We start from the raw sequence: 21421 nt of genomic DNA on the forward strand, positions 1-21421 counted from the left end.
GAATAAAGCATAAATTACTTATTATTAACTCAGCTTATTTTCAGCATGTACAAAGTCAAGCAGTGACTTCTTGCAAGTCAATTTACAGTATCCACAGCTTTCCCTTTTTTGACACAAACAAGTTGGTTCAGTAAGTCACAGGGTTAGCAGTTCCTTTGATGTTGGCATCTACAGGCAAACATGGAATGCAAGTCCCACTTTTATTAAATAAATCCCCCTATATAATACAGTGCTTTGATTTCAGTGCGAGCTAATAAATACAAGAAATACATGTGTACAATATGATAAAGCAGTATAAAATTGTGTAAAGTAATTATTTTATTGTTTTGGCTGTTTAAGATGAAAGTACAGAACAGCGCTTTTATGGCAATAAGTATATCTCATATCTTTCTGTTAAATTACATCACCAACACAAGCGTATATCACAAGTTGGGCCCACTGGGTCCAAGGCAACCACACCCATATTCCCTCTTATTTATTTAGCTGCCTTTACAATGGCCAGTGTGCAGAATTTGTGCTATAGCTAGTTTTGGAATTACATCTAATTTAACATATTCCAAGGCAATACGACAAAATTAATTGGCCAAATCATGGATGGTCCATTATGGACCACACAGAAAGCTTCTGGGAGATTTTTGCCCTAAATTATGCTCCAGGAACAGCTGCTCCAGGAGCATATGCTCCTGGAGCATGAATAATCTGGAGTAATATTCTAAGTCCAACATGCTCCAGGAGCATGTTTTGAATGCACAATGCTCCAGGAGCATGTCCAACATGCTCCAGGAGTATGTTTTGAATACACGGTGCTCCAGGAGCATATAACAAATATGCTCTTGGGGCAGTGTGCAATCAAAACATGCTCCTGGAGCATGTTGGACTTAAAATATTACACCAGATTATTCATGCTCCTGGAGCATAATTTCGGGCCAAAATCTCACAGAAATCACGTAAAACATGACTGGAGTCTGGGGTTGTAAGTTATGCATGATCACAAGCTATCTCATGACCCAAGACAAGATTTGTTTGCTCTTCTAACCAGATTAGATGCACCGTGTGAGAGGGGTCACCAGGGATCATGAAAGTCACAACAGAAAACGGCAAGTGATCCATGGGCTAGTCAAACATGTTTGGTCAATTCCTTTGCCTTGTACAGTATCAGTATTCGATACATCCCTATGCCATAAGAGTACTGAGAATTATTTGGTAGTGTTTAGAAAGTGGCACGTTTTACATTCTTACAAAAATGCTGGTACAAAAATCAACATGTGGTTTGTTTTAATTACATGGTACTGTACATAAGAAAAAAATATGGATTTTACAAAGCTAACTTACATAAAAGCAAGTACAAAATATTCATTTGAAGTACTAGATACAAAATAATTGAGTGCTATGCAGGGTCCATGTTTAAATGCATACTTGGGACCATTTAATTTTGATACTATACATTGCTATTATTTCTGCATAGAGCCAAATAGCTGTTCAGACCTTTGTATCTCTTGCTATGAGGCTTTGAATACACCCGTTGCACACTTTTCATTTCCCCCATTATAGTTTTCAGCAGAGAACTTCAGCAGTCTGCCAATTTGGTGCAGTTTATGGCGTATATGGAAGTGTGGTTCTGATTGGCTATTTGAATCATGTCATCATCGCATCGGCACCTTATTCGCTGGTCAAGCTGTGTGGCAATTCATGACCTAGTTCTAGTTGACCTTGATGTCACTACTAAACTTGAGGTGAACCAAAGAATAACTCCCAAGAGGTCAAATGCAAAGTGGGATTGCCTTATTCAGCTTGCACAACAAATGTGTTCTACACATGGCAGCTTCATAGTGCACCCACTCTGCACCTTACCTAAATTTCACATATATTTATTTAGTATTTGGGCTACCTTATCATTGCATAATTCATGCTGAAAGAAAACATTTCTGGCTCAATAACTCAATTGCCGAAACGGTGCTTCATCTTTGCAAAAACACATTTTGATCACAAATTAGTATTTCCCTTGAGCTGGACAAGTAATTAATAAATATTGTTCCTTGATCAGGACCTAAAACTCAGTACTTGTAGAGTTTTCAGACCAGCGCTCCTATAAAACTGACGAGGGATTTTTATTTTTGTGGCATTATGGTATGATATGTCATAGGCCCAAGAAATAGTTTTTTCTTCTTTATGCTTGTCCCTGAATAAGCAGCTTCAATATTTCATGGTCACAAATGATCCAAATAATGCTTCAAAATCCTGATCATAGTCGATTTTTCTTTCTTTGGCCAACTCAAAGAATCATTTGTGATCATAACCTCAGGTACACAATAAACCTTATTCAAGGAATACCATGGCCTACTACCACAAGTTTTTGACAGTTCAATTGCTAGGAGTGCTGGTCATAAAGGCCCTGTTCTAATACTTTCTGATGCTGACATTGTTCACCCATGCTTTGGCTTTCCATTAACAATTCACAGTACAAAACTACATTGAATTTCATAAAAGTTATTTGGTTCAATACAAAAGACACATATTTAGATCATGCAGGCACAATAATTACAAGGTGATATCATTGCGGACGTACATTCATTATACCAAAATAAGTGTTTTTCCTCATACTTTACAAAGAGTTTATCTGGTTCGATTTACCAAGACAAAAGTGGCACAACTGACATATTGCTTTATAATGCATTAACTTGACAAAAACTGTTGTTGGCTCAACTTGGCTAACAGTAACTTGTAATCTACAAGCCAAATATACAGGTTTGCATGAAAGGTTTGTAATTTGAATGTTTCAATTTCAGCCAAACTGCCAGTTGGGCCCTTTTGTCACAGTGCGGCAATAATTAATATTGTCTACAGGGCTGCACTGCATAACCCCTGGTGTTATATATTCTGCAAAATAATTTATGATTTGGAAATTTCCAAAAGTTGTTTGTACAAATATAAGGATTATAAAAGTACTATTGTTCACAAAGAATTCATGACCATTTAATTTTACACAATATACACAAACAATATGAATTGTAGTGCAGCTTACAGTAACTGAATTGATCAAATACAGATATTTTTTCATTCAGTTCAGTTACATGTGCAGTCAGTGGTTTGTATCGAAGGCAACACACCAAAAGATCAATGTAGCCTGATAAACACAACTTGTTTCTTTACAAAGCTCCCTCCCTCCCTCCACATCTACTTGTAATTAACACTTTCTATCCTCTCCCTCCCTAATGGAACTGGTTCCATTTATAGGGCTGGCTTCATTGATCTTTAGGAATAATTCTTGACAGAATAGCTTTGTTTCATCCACAGATGTGATTAACAAGACATGGTTTGGATACTTATAATTATTATATAACAATGGCATTGATTTGAGCTGTTGAATAGTTTGTATAATTTGCCTTTAGTTTGAATGAATCATTTAACACTGCAAATTTCTACATTTACCAGTTTATGTTATCCTCCTTCAACTGGACAGCAAATTATCAATGTTACTCTTTGATATCTGTACAAATTTGTTTGCAATACAACTATTGCATCAATACACAAAGCTTTCAATTACCTTATGTTACTTTAAGGAACAACCCAAAAGTTCCATGAAGCCCTATAAACGAAAGTCCTTTCATTAGGGAGGGAGGGGGTCAAAAAGTCTGATTACGTTTGTAAAGAAGTAGTTAAAACATCGGTCAAAGTTGATCTTTTTTTTACGGATTTAATATATAATTGTAAAATTTTGTAATTGTAAAATAGAATTATTGTTTCTTAAACGCGATCAATATCCTTGCAATGTCGCACTCCTCCACAACTCCATCGACCATAGTGACGGCCCTGTGCCAATGAATATGAGTTGGAGTTTTGATATTTGACATTTACGTTAGAGGGGAGGGGTTAGCTTTCTAACGAAAGGACTTTCGTTACAGGGCTTCATCGAACTTTTGGGTTGTTCCCTTAGACACAGCCCTCTGTTACGCTTTTTTCTCTCTGGAATTTTGAAGAGAATGTTTATTTTCAACCCTGTAGTCCATGGAACAACATTTTTTAATTATATATAGATTTAAATGTATCAAATAACAAAATACTCTCTCAATTATTGTTTCTGTACAAAAATGATACAATTAACAACCAGTATAATTACATAAAATAAGACATGAGCAATCCATTCAGTCCATTGCTAGCGGTGTTGAAATTGAAATGGGAATTTCTACTCAAATTAAATAGTGATTAGTAAAAACACAAGTAAATGATTCCTTCCATTTAAAAATCCATGTTTCAATATATAAAAGTGTATTATTAATTCTCCAAGATAATAATTATACCACTCAAATTTGCATATTTGTGTCATTAGACTGGATGACTTGGATCAAGTCAGATCAGCATTCTCCATGTTTGATTTGCAATCTCCATGTTTGATTTGTAATGTTTTGAACAACTTCATAAAATACTTCAAGAGGACTTGAGAGACAAGAATTTGATTATGGACAATAATTCTAATAGTTCCCAAATCAGCCAGAACTATTTTGAAGTACATCAACAAATATTTGCATCCTATTTTGATCTATATTTTGTGACATTACATTCCATGACACCTACATATAAGGCAAACAAAGCATTTACTGTCAAGAGTAAATTAATACTTGAGCTTGATAATATGCCCTCAGGTTTGGTTATTCAATTTCAACAAGTAAACTCTGGTGCATTTGGATTGGTTAGCTTGATTTTTATAAATGACATAAGATTAAGAATTACATAAATATTTTTCTCTTGTGAATTATTTTGTAATGACAAATAACAACAGGGTACGAAAATCATTTTGTGACATGCTGTAAGGAACATGAGACTTAATATTTCCTGGTATCAAATTAATTGCAGCACCAATAAACAGCTTATATTGCTTCAATGAGAAGATCAAATGACACCATCTCAGGTAAATGCAAGACTTGGTAAATAAATGTTAAACTGCTCTTGTGCAAAGTAACGATAAGTATTCCACCTACACCTTACTATTACAGCCTACACTTTACCACCTTTGCTGTAGCCTGCCCCTGTGACGAGAGGTGTCCCAACTAAAGATAGGTAGCATAGTGTTGATTACGTATACGCCCATAAAAAATTATTTAAAACAAAACACATGAATAACAAGGAAATGGAAGGGTAACAGGGCATAATTTATTGACAGAATTTTGCATAGCAAAATTGCAATATTTGCCCATTTGCCTATCATTGTCTCCTTATTCATCACTGATACTACCCTTCAAACCATCATTTTGGAACTCTTTAAAACGAGTCTTGTGACCAATTTGTAACCAACATATAACATAACCGCATATGAACCCCACACCTCCTTGCATTATATTTCCAAGTACATATCATACCATTAAATTGATAATCTGCATCTTTGTGAGCCTGTAAATAAGTCTTCAATTAAAACTTGGCACATACTGCATTGCATAATATAATGTACAATGTAATTCACATCAGACCATCAGTGAGTTTGAACTGCCTGTCTCTTCAAGAATTGCTGGTGCTTGATGTTATCATTATTAACACAAATAAAAAAATAATGCCCAAATTCCTTTGACATCAATACATACATGTATCTCACTCACTGACCTGTAAGATTACTTCTACTACAGCAGTATGGTATACAATGTTTAGCTTCTTGCAACTTTTCAGCAATATAATATCATTATCTGAATCAATACAAATTGGCATAAATAATACACACTCTTCGTCACATTCTCACTCTTAATTACTATACACATAAATAACATTTCACAACCTGTGCATCCCTTTAAAAAAATTGAAAAGGTTTTGTTTTTGAAGTTGATTTCATACAAATTAATGCACGGTTTCCACAGTCGTACCAAGTACTTCCTTGATGCCATATAATGCAATCTTGGGCAATGGACATTTGATAAACATCAAGGGAGAACCAGTACATACATGTGCCTCTGCTACAGTTTACAAGTCTACTCTGAAGTACAAAATACAGACGCGGACGCACACATTGTACAAACTTTGAAGGCACACATACCTGCAGCAGAGACGTGCAGTGTGTATGCGCTGTATACTCGCGTGTTGTCACTTTGAACTTCAGAGTGGACAAACTGTAAATGATGTTCATGACTACATTATTTGTTCACCTATTTCAGCCAATACATCCATGCTGGCATCCTGTAACTCTTGCCCTCGCTTCTTGGCAGCTCTCTCACGATGCTTTTTAATACTCACAACACCAGAGTTGTCTTCATGACATGCGTATATAGACTTCATAGAAAACATCACCAGCATCACTGGTACTCTTTTCAATCACATCCTTAGCTGTTGCAAAACAAGCAGCGATTAAGTCAGCTGTTAAAGCCTGTTGGTGTTAGTTTGCTGGTACTAGTATCACACAGTTTCATTACCACAACAAGTATTACATTGTTATTTATTTCGTAACTGCTGCATAAGTGGCAACAAGGAAGAGTTAGGTCCACACTGCCTCATGAAGGGATGCTGGAGAAGTTCAAATGCGGAGGCTCGCTGAGTAGGATCACGCACCAACATGCGCTCAAGGAAGCCCTGTAATCTTGGAGATGCCTGTAGTGAAAGGATACGAAAGAAATTGACATCAGTAAATGACACACAAGATACCACTCTATGTGGTAGTCACACAGAGGTATAACTTAGAAGAAACACTCATTTTGCTCTACAACCCACTTTTGTGTGGAAGAACACACCCAGTAAAGAGCTACCAACAATGATATGGTCATATTTTGTGAGTGTGTGAAATTACATAGCATTATCAGTTGGGTTCAGGTGCATTTTTTGAAAGAATTTAAATGGCAGACATTCTGTATATCAAGCATGTTTTTTTGAGAGAGAGCCTGAAGATATCTAGATATATTTAATTCATTATTTTCACAGCAGTTCTCCCACATCTGCATTTATTTTCTTCCATTTCAGATAATATCTGACATCAAACCACGTTAAGTTAACCCAACAATCATTCATGGTTCACTCAAAACCCTGTAACATTAACCCTGATATACTGTGTACTGCGTGCTATCTTATAACACAATTTCAGAAAAGATCAAAGACCTCAAAACAAAGTCAGCTAGAATGTAGAGTTTTGAACAAGGCGTTTCATGAAACTGTTTCCTCACCCTATGTGTGCTCTTTAACTTTGGAGGTGGCATATCTCGGATGCGTCTCATAGCTTGCAGTGGTGGTTCATTGAAGAATGGTGGTTCACCATCAACCATTTCCATCACCATTATACCAAGGGACCAAATATCAACCTACATGAAAAGAAACACATTGATTATATAAATGATGTAAGGTATTTATGGAAAATCTTATTCTAAAAGAAATAGAAGGCTTGGCATTCTAAAAACAAGACTTTTTTCTTTCTTTTCTTACACATTTCATGTGAAAAAGACAAGATCAGTTATTACAGCATAGGATCAAAGGTAACAGAATAAAGTTACTGTTAATTTAACAATGAACAGTCCACAGATATGGATACACAATTAGAGATAGTTTTTGGTTTGGAGTAGAGAATGGTAGCATTGGTAGGTTGGGAAATCTGGAAAAACGAGCAGTGGCATAGAATAAATGAGGGTGGGAGGTAGAGTTTGAGGAGAAACTTGAGGGAAGAACTGGATGCGTCCAAGAGGAGAAAGAAGTGCAGGACAAGGAACAAGAGTGATTATAGAATGACCTTCAGTCCCCTATCCAAATCTGCCCTGAGAGCGTATGGAATGTGGGTACCAGTGGCAATAGTTTTTGAAGCTATGGTAGTGGATTTAGTCTTTGGATTTAAATAGTAATAGTGCTAGTGATGGTGGCATCATTGTTTACACAATTATTAGGTATTCAAGTAATTGTTGCTTGTTCAATCTAGAAACTTCTCACAAAATACCTCACCCACATACTCCTATTTCAAATCTAGTATTCATAACATCTTACCTCAGGTCCATATGGGAGCCTTGATATCACCTCGGGTGCCATCCAATAGGGAGTTCCTACCAGAGATTTTCTCTTTGTCATGTCTGAAGATACTTGTGCACAGAAACCAAAGTCAGACAACTTCACCTGAAAAGAAAGGAAAATAAATTAGCATGACTCAGGAAGACATACATTGTACATCTCTTCAACAGCGTTATAATTTATCAAACATAAAATTAACATCTGCAAGCAGTCTGTTATGTAATTTACGCATGTGGTTAGAGTGTTAATCTAAAAGGTCAATGAACTTATTGTGACAGCTTACAATTCAATTCTGTGTCCAAACATAAGTAGAGCATAACATTAACACTTGTAAGTCACATATAAATGTCAAGGCTGTCATTAAAATTCTTTAATACCACTCGCCATATGTTCTTCTAGGAATTGTAATCGTAGTGACACTTCCTTAATAGCAGCATGGCAGACATTGTGGAACCACTAGCTTGCAACGGAATTATTCAACATGAAAAGACTTTAGTGCAAGATTGACAAGGATGTCACACAAAATGAATTCCTTGATATTGAACAAAACAAATAATGATCAAAACTCTCCCTTCATAGAGCCCTTCAGCTCCAAGAAGCATTCAAAAGTTAACAGATGGAAGTCATTACAGTTACTGCACTGCATCACCCACATATTTCTCTCCAATGAACCAATCTTGACTTTTCATATCAGATAACCAAAAAGGACATCCTTAATGTTTACGTTTGCACCCTCCGAGAAAGCTCATAATTTGCCATCATGAGTCAGTTCCTGAAGTCTGTGTATGACTCCTTATTTGACTCCTTGTGAATGTAAGAAAGCCAATGCTTTCAAGAGTTAATCTTACCCTGCCATCATGAGTAAGTAGTATAGAGTCACTCTTGATGTCTCTATGTATGACTCCTTGTGAATGTAAGAACGCTAAGGCCTTCAAAATGGCGCTACATACGTATGCTATCGGCTCTTCGTCCATTCTGCAGTGGAATACAAACAATTGAAAGATTAAAGATATATCTCAATGGAGTAAGAATTACAGTCAGTTAGCATATGCTGCCATATTCAAGCTCATTTAAGGCACTGCAGCCAAACGTGTTCAATCTTGGCATCGACCATGAATGCTGCTTTAATACTTGTTATTAATGAACTCTGAATTAATTAATCAGCATTAATGGTAAAATTGTATTGGTTAAAACAATACATAAATATTAACTAAATGCCACAATTTATACTACATTCATTGATAATTCATAAATAATGGGGACTGACCAAGCATCGAAGGTTGATCGAAAGATTGAACCAATATGGTTCTATTATATAGCCTAACCGACGAAACCGTGGCAGTGTATTTTGATATAAAATTGGATCGATTGAGCCCATATTTATTGGTCGAGCTATGAGTTTTAAAATATTGGACGAGACGTAGTCAAGTAAAATATTTTAAAACTCATAGCGAGACCAATACATATTGGGCGTAAAGCATCCGATTTTATCATTATTATGTTTGGATCCACAATTGGATTCATCAAAACATAATAATGAAGGAACTTGTACTATGCACACTTTTTAAGCGGCTTGTACGGCATAACATTTCTCCTTTGAATGTTTGAGTTCTTTGAGTCTACAAATTTGTTATGCACATTGCAACTAGAATGTTCAGTTTTGTATCACTTGACAAAATGCTATAAACACAAGTTATGTAAATACTAAAGCTGATTCATTCTCTATGTAAAACATCTACGCCTACTTATACAGAACTCTAAAGAATACTTTCTCAACAACAAACATCTGCTATGTTAACATTCAAGTGAAACTCACCTTCTTATATGAGTAACGATGTCAGTAAGAGCACCTCCTTCCAAGAATTCCATCACCACCCAGAGCTCATCATCCACTAAGAAACTGTCATACATTTCTACTATGTTGTCATGCTTGTAGTCTCGCATAATAACAACCTGCAAATATCAAGGTACATACATTAGTCTCTTGCTCATAGATATTTGTTAATTCTTAAAAGTAAGATTAATTACTTTCCCAAACGGTTCTATGTGGAACAGTAGGGGCAGCTTTTGAACTGTTACTGGTTCAAATCCAACCAACTGTTTTCCCCCCATATACAGGTCCATGTGCACTATCTGGGAAAAGATTATAACTTGTTTATTTAAAATTAAAGTGAAAACAGTTTTCTGTCGCATACAAAATTTGATGAACATTGCTGAATGGGTGACGCAAAGTCCAACAGGCTCCATGTCTGCCAACTGGCTCCAGATGTTGTATGAAGCCTACTTGGCTTGACTGACCATCCAGTATTTGAACCTGGACCCTTATGGAAAACTGGTGAGCTATGGACTCAGCTGGGGGAGCCAGCTGATAATAAATAATAAATTACAACTCTTGAGTTAAATCTACTGTAGACATCTTCCAATTCTGAAAGAGGTTCCAACTGCAGTTCTGTAATAACTGGCAACCACACTTATTGACACACATTCCTGCTAAAGCACATATGAATGACCCTGCCGATTCTATACAGCTTTGTCCAGTCAATACATGAATGTAAGTATTTCATGACCTTATTCAAACATCCAAAAATCAAGACACCAATTCTGTATTTTGTTCGCTACCTGCTACAAACTTAAGGAGAAGAATTACAAATGTGACTAGGTAACAAACAGACACACAACATCATACCTCATTAAACAACAATTCTCTCCTTTGTTGCTTCCTCAAGTCCATCTTCTTTACAGCAACCTGTCTTCCAGTATGTCTCTCAGTAGCTATGCATACAATCCCTGTCGACCCCTCTCCAATCTTTACAAAATTATCCAACTTATGTCTTGGGTCACCCTGACTGACCACCATCTGAAGAGCTGCACGGAACTGCTCATGTGATACACGTTGTTCGCCGGCTGGGTTGTTGGTTTGTGCTGCAGGAGGGTTTGCTGTCATCTGTGGCATGTTGGCTGGGCCATTGGAGGTAGGTGATCTTGGTTGTGGGGATGAGGGGCCATTCCGTGTGGGGCTTTGCGGTGGGCCCATGGAAGCAGATTCATGTTCCTATAATTTAGATATAACAAATGGAAATCATTACAGAAAGCCAAACTAGAAAGCTACATGGGGGAAAAAAAGCAACAAAATTACAAACAAATGTTTAATAGAATCATACTGAAATATATTCAAATTGCACATTTCTAAGATTTAAGCCACCAAAAGAATGTGCAAAATTGTGTCACATGTTACAGCTACTCAGTTCTATGTTTTGATATTTTATGTATCTTGAAACTGGCTGATCAGGTTTGGCAATTGTAGATTAACTATTTACTTGTCAAAACCAAGCAAAACTGTTTGTGCTGCCAGTTGTGTCGCTCAACCACCAAATTTCTCAAAGCATGGTCATGACAAGAGTCACAAAGGAAACAATCCGAGAGCTAATTTAAGAACTTTGTAATTACCATGTAGTCTGGGCAAATAATAATATTACCAATAGCGGGGTTGGGTGGAGTAAAATATCGTAGAGAAAGCATGATGCATTGACAGTCAATTCAGATCAGGAGGGGGTGAGGAGTAATGAACTGAGATGAGGGAGTTTACAACCTAAGTTACATCTATGATCCTCTGCTTGTCTACAAACAGAAGTGACATAATACTGTATAAGTGGTAATTTTCGCGTACAGTTATTTTCGCGATTTGGAGTGAGAGACACATTTTCACGAATGTTATTTTCGCGATTACCCAGTCCTTCCCTATACTTGTAATACATTATTGCATACATTCGCGAGGTGTTATTTTCGCGGTTGGGGCTCTAATCGTGAAATTCGCGAAAATAAAACCCTCGCGAAAATTACCACTTATACAGTAATGTCCTGCTAGTCAGCTGTTGGGTCTTAACAACACCAGCTTTGAGAAAGTTAGCGGTTCAATGATAAGACTGACAGCAAAAACAGTTAGTGTTTTACTTGGTGTTGACAAATTGAACTTTATTTATATAGGATATTTATGTATTTCAGAGTATACATCCTACATACCCGAGGGTACTGTCCTTGGGCACGGTGTGGTGGTGGGAAGCTACCAGGGTGTCCTGGATGTCCAGGGTGCTGTTGCTGAGGATGACCTGGTGGTCCACCTTGCATCATCCGATTATCTCCTCCTGGCCCCATCATATGCTGTGGTGGGGCACCGTTGTATGGATGGGGGACCCCCAGCTGAAGGAGGCCGCCTAGCTGCACCATGTTGTGGCCCTCCCATATGAGGAGGGCTTTGTGCCCTATGACCTGGTGGGTGTTGGGGATGCTGATGTTGACCAGGGTGACCTTGGTATTGGTTTGGATGGGGTGGACCTCTATTTTGCATCTGGTTGGGAGGATATCTGTTGTCAGGTCGCCTTTCCATTTGCCTGGGATAAAGGGTGAAGAAAGCAGAAAACATTATTGTAATAACATTTTAAAAGTGAATGAAACTAAACTAAATGAGCCAATTTTATATCCGTTCCTGTTATCAAACTTTTTTGTGGAACTTCCTCATTTATGACCTTGTAGCTAGTTTGATTTACAGAATATTTTTCCCCAACTGTTTCAATATAATTATTGAAACTGCAAATAAGAGGCATCTTAATTTTGTTCAAATTGGGTTCTTGAGAATTATTAAGCATCATCTGTGTACATGAGCCTGCAGTGTAAATTCTATTTTACAGGTCTAAATTACTCAGATGTTGAGTGTTGCTAGATCGGCACATTACTGATGAAGTCTTCCAATTGAAAGATGAAACATGACTAAATTATTGGATTTGTAAAACAATATTTACTAATATGGCACCTTTCTGTATCATAGCAACATGCCTTCAGTATCTATGAAATGGCAAAAATTCAGCAATTGTATCCAGTATCCCCCTGGCTAAAGGCAAGGAGGGAGAAGCATGCAATGGTAATAACACAACTGAGCAGCACATATGGCTGATCATTTTGTCAAAGTTTTATGAAAATCCAACAATCTGTAGTTATTTGAATCCTTAATTCATACCTTGGGTCTTGGTAATTCCTGTCACCTCTATCCCTTGGTGGCTCTCCTCTATATCGTGGATCAGGATGCTGTCTTTGATCAGGGGGTCCTTGTCTTTGATCAGGGGGTCCTTGTCTTGAATTTGGGGGTCCTTGCCTCGGATCAGGAGGCCCTCTCTGCCCCCTTGGATCAGGTCCTCTTGGTGGCCCTCTTGGATCATGTGCTCTTGGATCTCTTGGATCAAAACCTCTGGGATCAGGACCTCTGGGGTCATAACCCCTTGGATCAGGTCCTCTACCTGGAGGTGGGCCCCTAGGATCTGGTCTGTGACCATCTCTTCCTGGAGGTGGCCTACTTGGATCGCTCTCTGATCGACCCCTCCTCTCCATCTCTTGTTTTAATTCTTCCATTCTCTGCTGATCAGGCCTCATTTGGTTAATAGGTCTGCCATTACTGTCCACAGGATGATTGTTCCTATCTGGCATATCATGGCCAGGTCTTTGCCTATCAAGAGTAGAGCCATTAGGAGGGATATCTCTACGCATGACTTGTCTGTTTTGCCGTGGGTCATTGCCATAACTGCCTTGTGAATTAAGACGCCCACCACGTGGCAAAGACTGTGTACTGTTTGGTGGGGTGGCCTCCTGGACCACCGTACTGGTTTTGTTGGTATGGACCGGCATGGTGTACTTCATTTTCTGGTACTGAATTTTGAGCCTGTGAATTAAACGATCAATGATGAAAACAAAATGCGATCAGTAATACGTACAGAATTAGGGAAGGAGAATGGATTCCAAGAGTAACTTGTATAGCATTATTATTGAGCAACTGCACTGCAGCTCTTAAGGTCCGTTCATACTACGCTGCAATTGCTTTGCAATTTGGTCTTCAATTATAATACTCACTTGATTTTCCATCTGATTCCGTCTCATCCTAGGTGGACTGTGACTTCTCAGTGAGTTGGACCTAGCTACAGAAATTCCTCTTCTTACACCAACACCATTAGGACTCTTCTGCTGTTCTGCTGGGCTGTGTATGTCACTTGAAGAGTTACCTCCACGTACAATTGCCTGTGGTTTATGAAGGACAGGATACATGTTATGGTTCGATAACATATATAAAACATGAATAAAGTTTAAAAGCAGTCACACAATGAGAGCCATATTATACATTCTGGTCCAGTCCATTTTGTCTGCGGTTTCAATTTTCATTTAGAATTATGCACAATAAAGACATGTACATGAGCCATGACTATAAGTATACATCTAAACTGGAGTAGCACTGTAGTATCATATTCTTTCAATACATTTATGTTGTGCCTCATTGCTATACTCAAATAAGCGGAGTTAATACCATTACCAGTATTTTAAAGGATGATTTTCTTTCCTTTGTCGGTACCAATGCTAAATGAAAACTGCTAACATGCTATAGTTGCCATGTCTCATATAGTTATACACATGGAAACTGATCACCACACATGTCACTACTCGAGTTTACAACCCAAACTTCCGATCATTTTGTCTGCACTTTGTTCCAGTCTCTGATCAGCAGCATGTTCAATGTATTTATAACCTCTTCTATAAATAATTACAGAAATGGCTGCTTCAGGCATTGCACATTCATTTGTAGTTTGTAAAATTATATTAGCATTTTTTTACATCAAAAGCCTCAAATTTATTCTTTATTTGTTTCTTTTATTTCTTGCATAATATTGATTTTAGAATAAAAAATGTTTTTTATATAATTTGCTAATCACAACTTCAAATAGAATTGCCCATGTGGCAGCCATTGCAGTAAAACATCTTTGGGAGACAATTCCTTGTATGTCATATGTTTTACACATGCAGACATTCATGCATAGTAAAGTACTTAGGCCTATACATGTATGTCAGAATATCATAGTTCTGTCCTAAGTGATTGAAATTTAAATTACTTTCTCACATGTATGGAGTTAGCCTATATTTTTGTTGACATAGTAATATTTATGGTGGTGTTTCCCCTTTATTCCTTGCATAATTATTTCCCAGAATTATTTGTGGAATTATTCACTCAAAAGTGAACTTTATAGTATTAGGCAGGATATGACTTTTTGGATGTGAAAGTAGTGTACTGACAGTGATACATAATTTGTAATCATTTGTGAAAGAAAATTGCTGCAAAAATAGGAGGAAGCTATCAGAGTTCAATGCCACCAATATAGATCACAATCTGGCATATTAAGACCAAGGCTGCAATATTGGTGTACATTAATGTACTTGTAGTGACTTACTATCTACTCTGATGATACTAATTGTACCATGTACCTAGGGTTAATGAAGCTAATTGATATCAGTTCATTTTAAACAATCAATCAACATCAATATCCTCCCACAGGCCAATCATACAGATAGTGGCTAGTGGATGACCACTGAGATTTATACTGTAGTTCAATTCTTGCAAGATACTTTTATTTTTAAAAATACGACTATTGACCTATTTAAGAAATTGAGGAAAATGTTCAGGCCAGGTATAGTGATTGAAATTGATTTAAACTGCAATTCACATGAATTTGCACTTCCTGTGATAATTAAAGGATGTTGAGGCTGAAGTAGAATGCAATCAATTCACAAGCCTATGATGTGGGTTACAACTTGCCTAATCTCCACACGGAAAATAACTGATCTAGATAAACTGTGATTCCGCAACAAAGCTCTACCACTCTACTTAAACAACAATACTTCACACCTCTAGGCTAATGGGTGCTGTGAAGATAATCACAGTCACTTGAAATCTTATATAAAACCCACACAGAGCAGCCATCAATTTGCAAGCTATTTTGCAGCCATTATTGTGGATTTGGAGATAGGATCAGGTAACACCGTGCTCTATTACCGTAATTGCAATGTGTAAATGGACAGCTTTCTTGTAGCAACAACTCAGTCAGCTAGTGTGTTTTCTTTACATTCAAATGAAGTAGAATCCCAAAAGGCAAGAGGCCCAGTATTTTAAAATAATGAAGAGGATAATTTCTATTTTAATCTCAGTATGATGACCAAGTGATACATGATGTGCTACATGAAAATTTGGCAATGTGCATCTTTTTATCATCAGTAAAATACTACATAATATCCCAGACTCCCACTGAATTGTTATGTCACATCTTTATACTTCTGCAGGTTTTATATGGCCCTTTTGGGAGATCAATACCAGATACTGAAGGGGCTACCCGGGGTCACTCCCATTGTGGCCTGTACACCATCCGCGATAATGAAAACACGTAAAAGGGTAGATTTTGTCGGTAAGCACGATCATGCTGGCATGTAACGTTTTTAGGGTGTCAAAAACATGAAATATTGGAAAAAGGGTAGCAAAATTGCAATTGCTAATACGCGGAAATGAAATTTAGGGTATGAAATTTGATGCAAGGAATAAAATCCCTGTTTAGGGTGTGAAAACACCTGTTTAGGGTATTGTTTTAGCCAAGGGTTAAATCCTTGTTTAGGGTGCTTTTCAAAAGTTGATTATCGCGGATGGTGTACAGGCCACAATGGGAGTGACCCCGGGGCTACCCTGGTTAAATATTAAACTAGTAAACAGCCAACAGGTAAACAAATTCAATTCAATTTTAAATAATAATTGTCACAAATTTAAAAACGAGTGATTAATTATCAATATCCCCATTACAGTCAATTTGAACAGAAGAATAACCCAAAGCTTTGATTCAATCTGTGTGCACACTAGACTTAAGTCTATGGGTCAAGTTTTATTGGAAAGTCTGTTCTGAGCTATGTGTGAATGCAACTTGTATGGTTGTACCAGTGCAATTGTTGCTGCTCTATCTTTCGATCTCAATCTGACATTACAGCTTTCCAACACTCAACTGAGAGCTATACACATGTACACGGCTCATTTCATTTCCACGCTCATACGCATGGCAGGGGTTGTATTGCATAAACTTTGTTTTTTTAAAGCCAAACAAAATCCCAACTTGTGAGAAAGTATAAAGTCCCCCAAAGTCCCAACTTGAGAGCATAGCAAAAAACCACAAATCAGAGGTTCTTAAAATGCTTTTTTGGTCAAAAGGTCAAAAAATGTTGGGAAGATGGTCCACTTTTCACAAAATCGCCTCCCTCCAGGAAAAATTGTCCACTTTTTCAGAATCGGCATCCCCACAAAAAAAATATCATGTGTACACTACAGGGCGCTCATTTCTGTATGTTACTGATAGAATAAAACAAGAAATTGGTGTAACTCATTAAAAAGAACTGAAGGGATGCGACACTCAACAATTTTTACCTTGCTACGCTAATTTTCAAATTATCCCTACTCTTTATTTTACTTTATTTTACTTTTTTTTACATTTTATAACAAAATAATACAAATACTGGCATGTTATTGTCATTATCTTATTGCATAGCATTGAACTTGATAGGGGAGCTTCAAGTGGAATACACATGTCTGGTATTTTGTGCCCTGGGGTGGTGCATACTCGATTCCTTTGACCCATAAAATTATGAAATGATAGATGCTAGATGTCAGCATAGATCGCTGGATACAATCTTCATGATCATGTTCAAGGGACCAAAAACTGGTATTGGTTAAAAATAGGCCCATTCGCTGTTTTGAGGGCACACATGTATGTAAGTCCTACTTTATCTCACAATTAAGCAATGATAAACCAGAGAAATGTATTTTCTGGATTAACTACATACGTACATATATTTTCACTGGCACTTTAATCTAGAAATTAATGTTACTTTAATATAGGCCAACAATCTAGCCAGAATACAAAAACCACTAAGGTGCATACCACATTTACAAACAAAATGTTGTTTGCTCATTTCTGGGAGGGGAAAAAATGGACATGACTTAAACCTACTTTCATCTCTACGACCTCCAATCACTAGCCTCCAATGTGACAATACATGTAGATACAATGTAAGACCCAAGATTTATTTTTTTAAATGTTATATTTTCAAATTACAAATCCCAAACTTTATTTCCATCATGTAATTCACTTCGTTAAAACTCCCATTTGACTACATTGTAATAAGGCAAAAAAAAAAAAATGTTGTGTTGCCCTCCGCGGCCGGGTCAAAATCGCGAAAATCTGGGCCTGGGGTTTTTTTTTTTTTTTTTTTTTCAAAAAAAAAAAAAAAAAAAATTCAAAAATTTTTTTTTTTTTTTTTTTTTTTTTAATAATTTTTGTTTTAACAAATGATTTTTGTTATCATACATGTACCTCCAAGCCTATTCCCGGATCCATAACGTTCACTAAAAATATTGTGCCCCAAGCCAGCACTTTAATTGGATAGTAGGACTGACTCATTGAATCCCAACAACATGGATGTTAGGCCCTTCACAATTGATTTTGAGTTTCCTATTTCCGCCCCCATCAAAAATTGAAAATTGCAAAATATTTAATTATTTGATTTTTCTCTGTCATTTTCTCTGTTAAATGACATTTTTGTTACATTAATTTGCTACTTTCTTACTTTGATCATGAATCCTGAACAAACAAATAACACACATTAATTATCAATGTATAAAATCAACCACAATTGCAATATGATCTGCAGTGCCAAAATGTACCATGCAGGATGTTGATGCAGGTCTGTGACCACTTGTTTCAAAATGAAGAAAATAATAAGTAATAAATAACTAATAATTAAGTTACCTCATGCCTATTTTAAAATCTTTAAATAGTAAACTAAGAATTAATTGTGAAGGGCCTTAATATTAATATTTACTTCAATAAAATATTCAACATTGGGTAGAAAATACAGCCAATATTAAGCATATGCCTCTCTTCACTCATGTGACTGTGAAATAGTAGGTATCAAATGGTTATGTTGGTAAAAAAAAAAAAAATTTTAAAATCCGGCCGGGTGTACTACCAGATTTTAGGCTTGGGAGGGCAACACAACAATTTTTTTTTGCCTAACCCACCTTCATCCCTGACACTTCTGTTGGTGTAATAAGCGAAGGATCCACAATCGGTGCTGGTCTGTTAGTCTTCGCACTTGCGCTGGCGATATTTGCCCACTGTGGGGCAAGCCCACATATCCCCAGCCTTCTCATCATAACCTGTATGCACCCTGTGCTCAAAATTGGATAGCCCTGAAATTTGTATCTTGGTTTTCCCACCTGCTCCTTTGGCACCGCCTCCTCCTCCTTTCTTTGATGACCTATTTGATGAGGATGAGGATGAGGAAGAGGAGGAGGAGTTGAAATTCTTTTTGCTGAACATGGCGAGTCTGAAAGAACAAGAAACATATCAAGTACTGTTATTCATGTCTGCTGTACTAACACTAGGACAAATTTGTTAAAATAGCAATGAATATTATAAACAGCCTTACACTAACAAACATGACATTTCACGCTCAAGTGTACTATCAAAGTATAAATCTGGTGAACTCGGTCCAATAAAACAAATTGGAAATTAGAATTGTTTATATCACAGGAAACTTTTAAGTTTAAAATCTTATCCTTCAAAATGTTAAATAAACCTAACACATCTACAAATTTGCACATAATCTTCTTCAATAATTTGGCATACACTATTTCACCACATTGTGATATTAGACTACATGTAATTGATACTGCTAAAACAAATAGAGAACAATAAACCATAGAACCCTGAAAAACAACCTTTTTTTCAGGGTCTATGGATAAACTTATTAAAATATTCATTTTTCACATGCAGCCACCTTGTTTTCAGTGATCATATTGTATTCATCCAGCTCTGATTACAACATTCTCAGACACTGAAAACACACATTGAAACGATAACACAAAACACATTACTTTAATTGACTCCGTAGCAACTGCCTTTTGATGGTATCCATCTTGATGGTTCTAATCAGCTCCTTGCAATTTGATTCAATATAAATGTGGTCCTAAGAAAATCCACTTGAGTCTAACTTTCAAAAGGTAACAGTCATTTATTGATCCTTGCAAGCAATTCAGTATCGAAGTTAATTAATGTTACTAAGTCACCGGGATCGCGCTAGAGTAATGAACCACGATCGAAATGATCACCACATAAAGTATATGGCACTCGAAGGCATACCAAAGTAAGCGTGATCCGGTAACCAAGAGAATTACGTAACCACTTCGATGCTGAATATGAAGAAAATATAGCTAGATATAGATGTTCTCCCTGAAACTCGCAGGTGAAACTCTCTCTTTGTACAATTTCAATCAAATCATACGGTAGATCCTTGGTTATCAATATTATGGTTAAGTACCAGCAACAATAATTATGTTCAATGGTACTGTCTAGCAGTCAAATTTATCTGCTCACAAACTACATGGTAACCATTTCGCTTCCTTTTCCCCTGTGTATTCCTTGATACATCTGTAAGTAAACATGACAGTCTTCCTCAAATCCTTAGAATATTCCACAACGAACTCTTTATTATATTTGATGTAAATACAGATGGGAGCAGACATCCTCCACATATTCATCTGATGAGCAACAATCACTGCTTAGAAATGACGAATCTGGCTTCCTTTTCCTACCCTCATCGTTATCATCATGTTCATCTCGCAAGCTACTGATTGAGAAGCGGAACAGATGATTTTTGTAGCAACAAAAATTTCACGAGCTCAAAATTGCTTGCATGCAATGTTGTTGACAGAAACAAGAGTTGCCAATAATTCACATAATGGTAGTTGAAAAAACACCCAAACTCATTAATTATGAAACCATGCTATTTTTATAGTTGGAACCAAATAATGCTCTTTTTCTTTCTAAGCAGTCATAGTTTTAATTCATTCATCATGAAATGAAAAAGTAGGCACTTCAATGCAAAGGTAAACTGCAACAATGACAACTGCAGCCCAACTGTCAGGTGTAAGCTACACAAATTCAATCTTAACTGAGACCGAAGCAGATGGAGTGGAAAGACTCATACAGATGGAATGGAAGGACTCGCATCACAGACAAACTGATGACTGATTCGAGTACTAGGAAAGAGTTGGAAATTGTCCCACTGACTGTAATCATCTTAAGGGATCCAAAATGAGCGTTTATTGCGTTTCGACAGTATTTTTTGTGGGACATGAGAGCACCTCAGACCTATCGAATTGCATTCTGAATACGAAGCATGTCTTTCTGATATCAAATAATTTTCATTTTTAAAAAATCACAATATAATACAAATTTTATGACAAATTATAAAAATTTGATATTTTTCAAATTTTGATATATAACAGTCCTCGAAGTAAATTATATAAATCTATTGATATATTCTTAAAGTGTATGTAGCTGGGAGGAAAAGCCGACGATCAATTGAAAATTTTGACCTTTCATATTGAAGATATGGATTTTTTTCCCAAAAAGACCTAATTTTTTTTTGGTGTTTTGGGGAAAAAATCCATATCTTCTAAAGGTCAAAATTTTCAATTGATCGTCGGCTGTTCATCCCACCTACATACACTTTAAGTATAAATCATCAGATTTATAAAGTTTACTTCAAGTACTGTTAAATA

The 21421-nt window shown here is 36.7% G+C and overlaps 1 protein-coding gene across 1 annotated transcript; it reads right to left on the reverse strand.

The window, feature by feature from the left end:
• Positions 1–2388: 2388 nt before the first annotated feature.
• LOC140168226 (serine/threonine-protein kinase PAK 4-like) lies at positions 2389–19880 on the reverse strand. The gene is given in 12 exon segments (XM_072191566.1): positions 2389–6564; positions 7131–7265; positions 7936–8061; positions 8805–8931; positions 9773–9909; positions 10643–11008; positions 11977–12344; positions 12968–13337; positions 13852–14016; positions 18875–18992; positions 18994–19182; positions 19733–19880. Coding segments are annotated over 12 exon segments (2298 nt in total). The 5' UTR covers positions 19774–19880; the 3' UTR covers positions 2389–6408.
• Between the last annotated feature and the right edge of the window lie 1541 nt (positions 19881–21421).

This window comes from Amphiura filiformis, chromosome 1 (genome assembly GCF_039555335.1).
Source record: "Amphiura filiformis chromosome 1, Afil_fr2py, whole genome shotgun sequence".
NCBI classification, from domain to species: Eukaryota; Metazoa; Echinodermata; class Ophiuroidea; order Amphilepidida; family Amphiuridae; genus Amphiura; species Amphiura filiformis.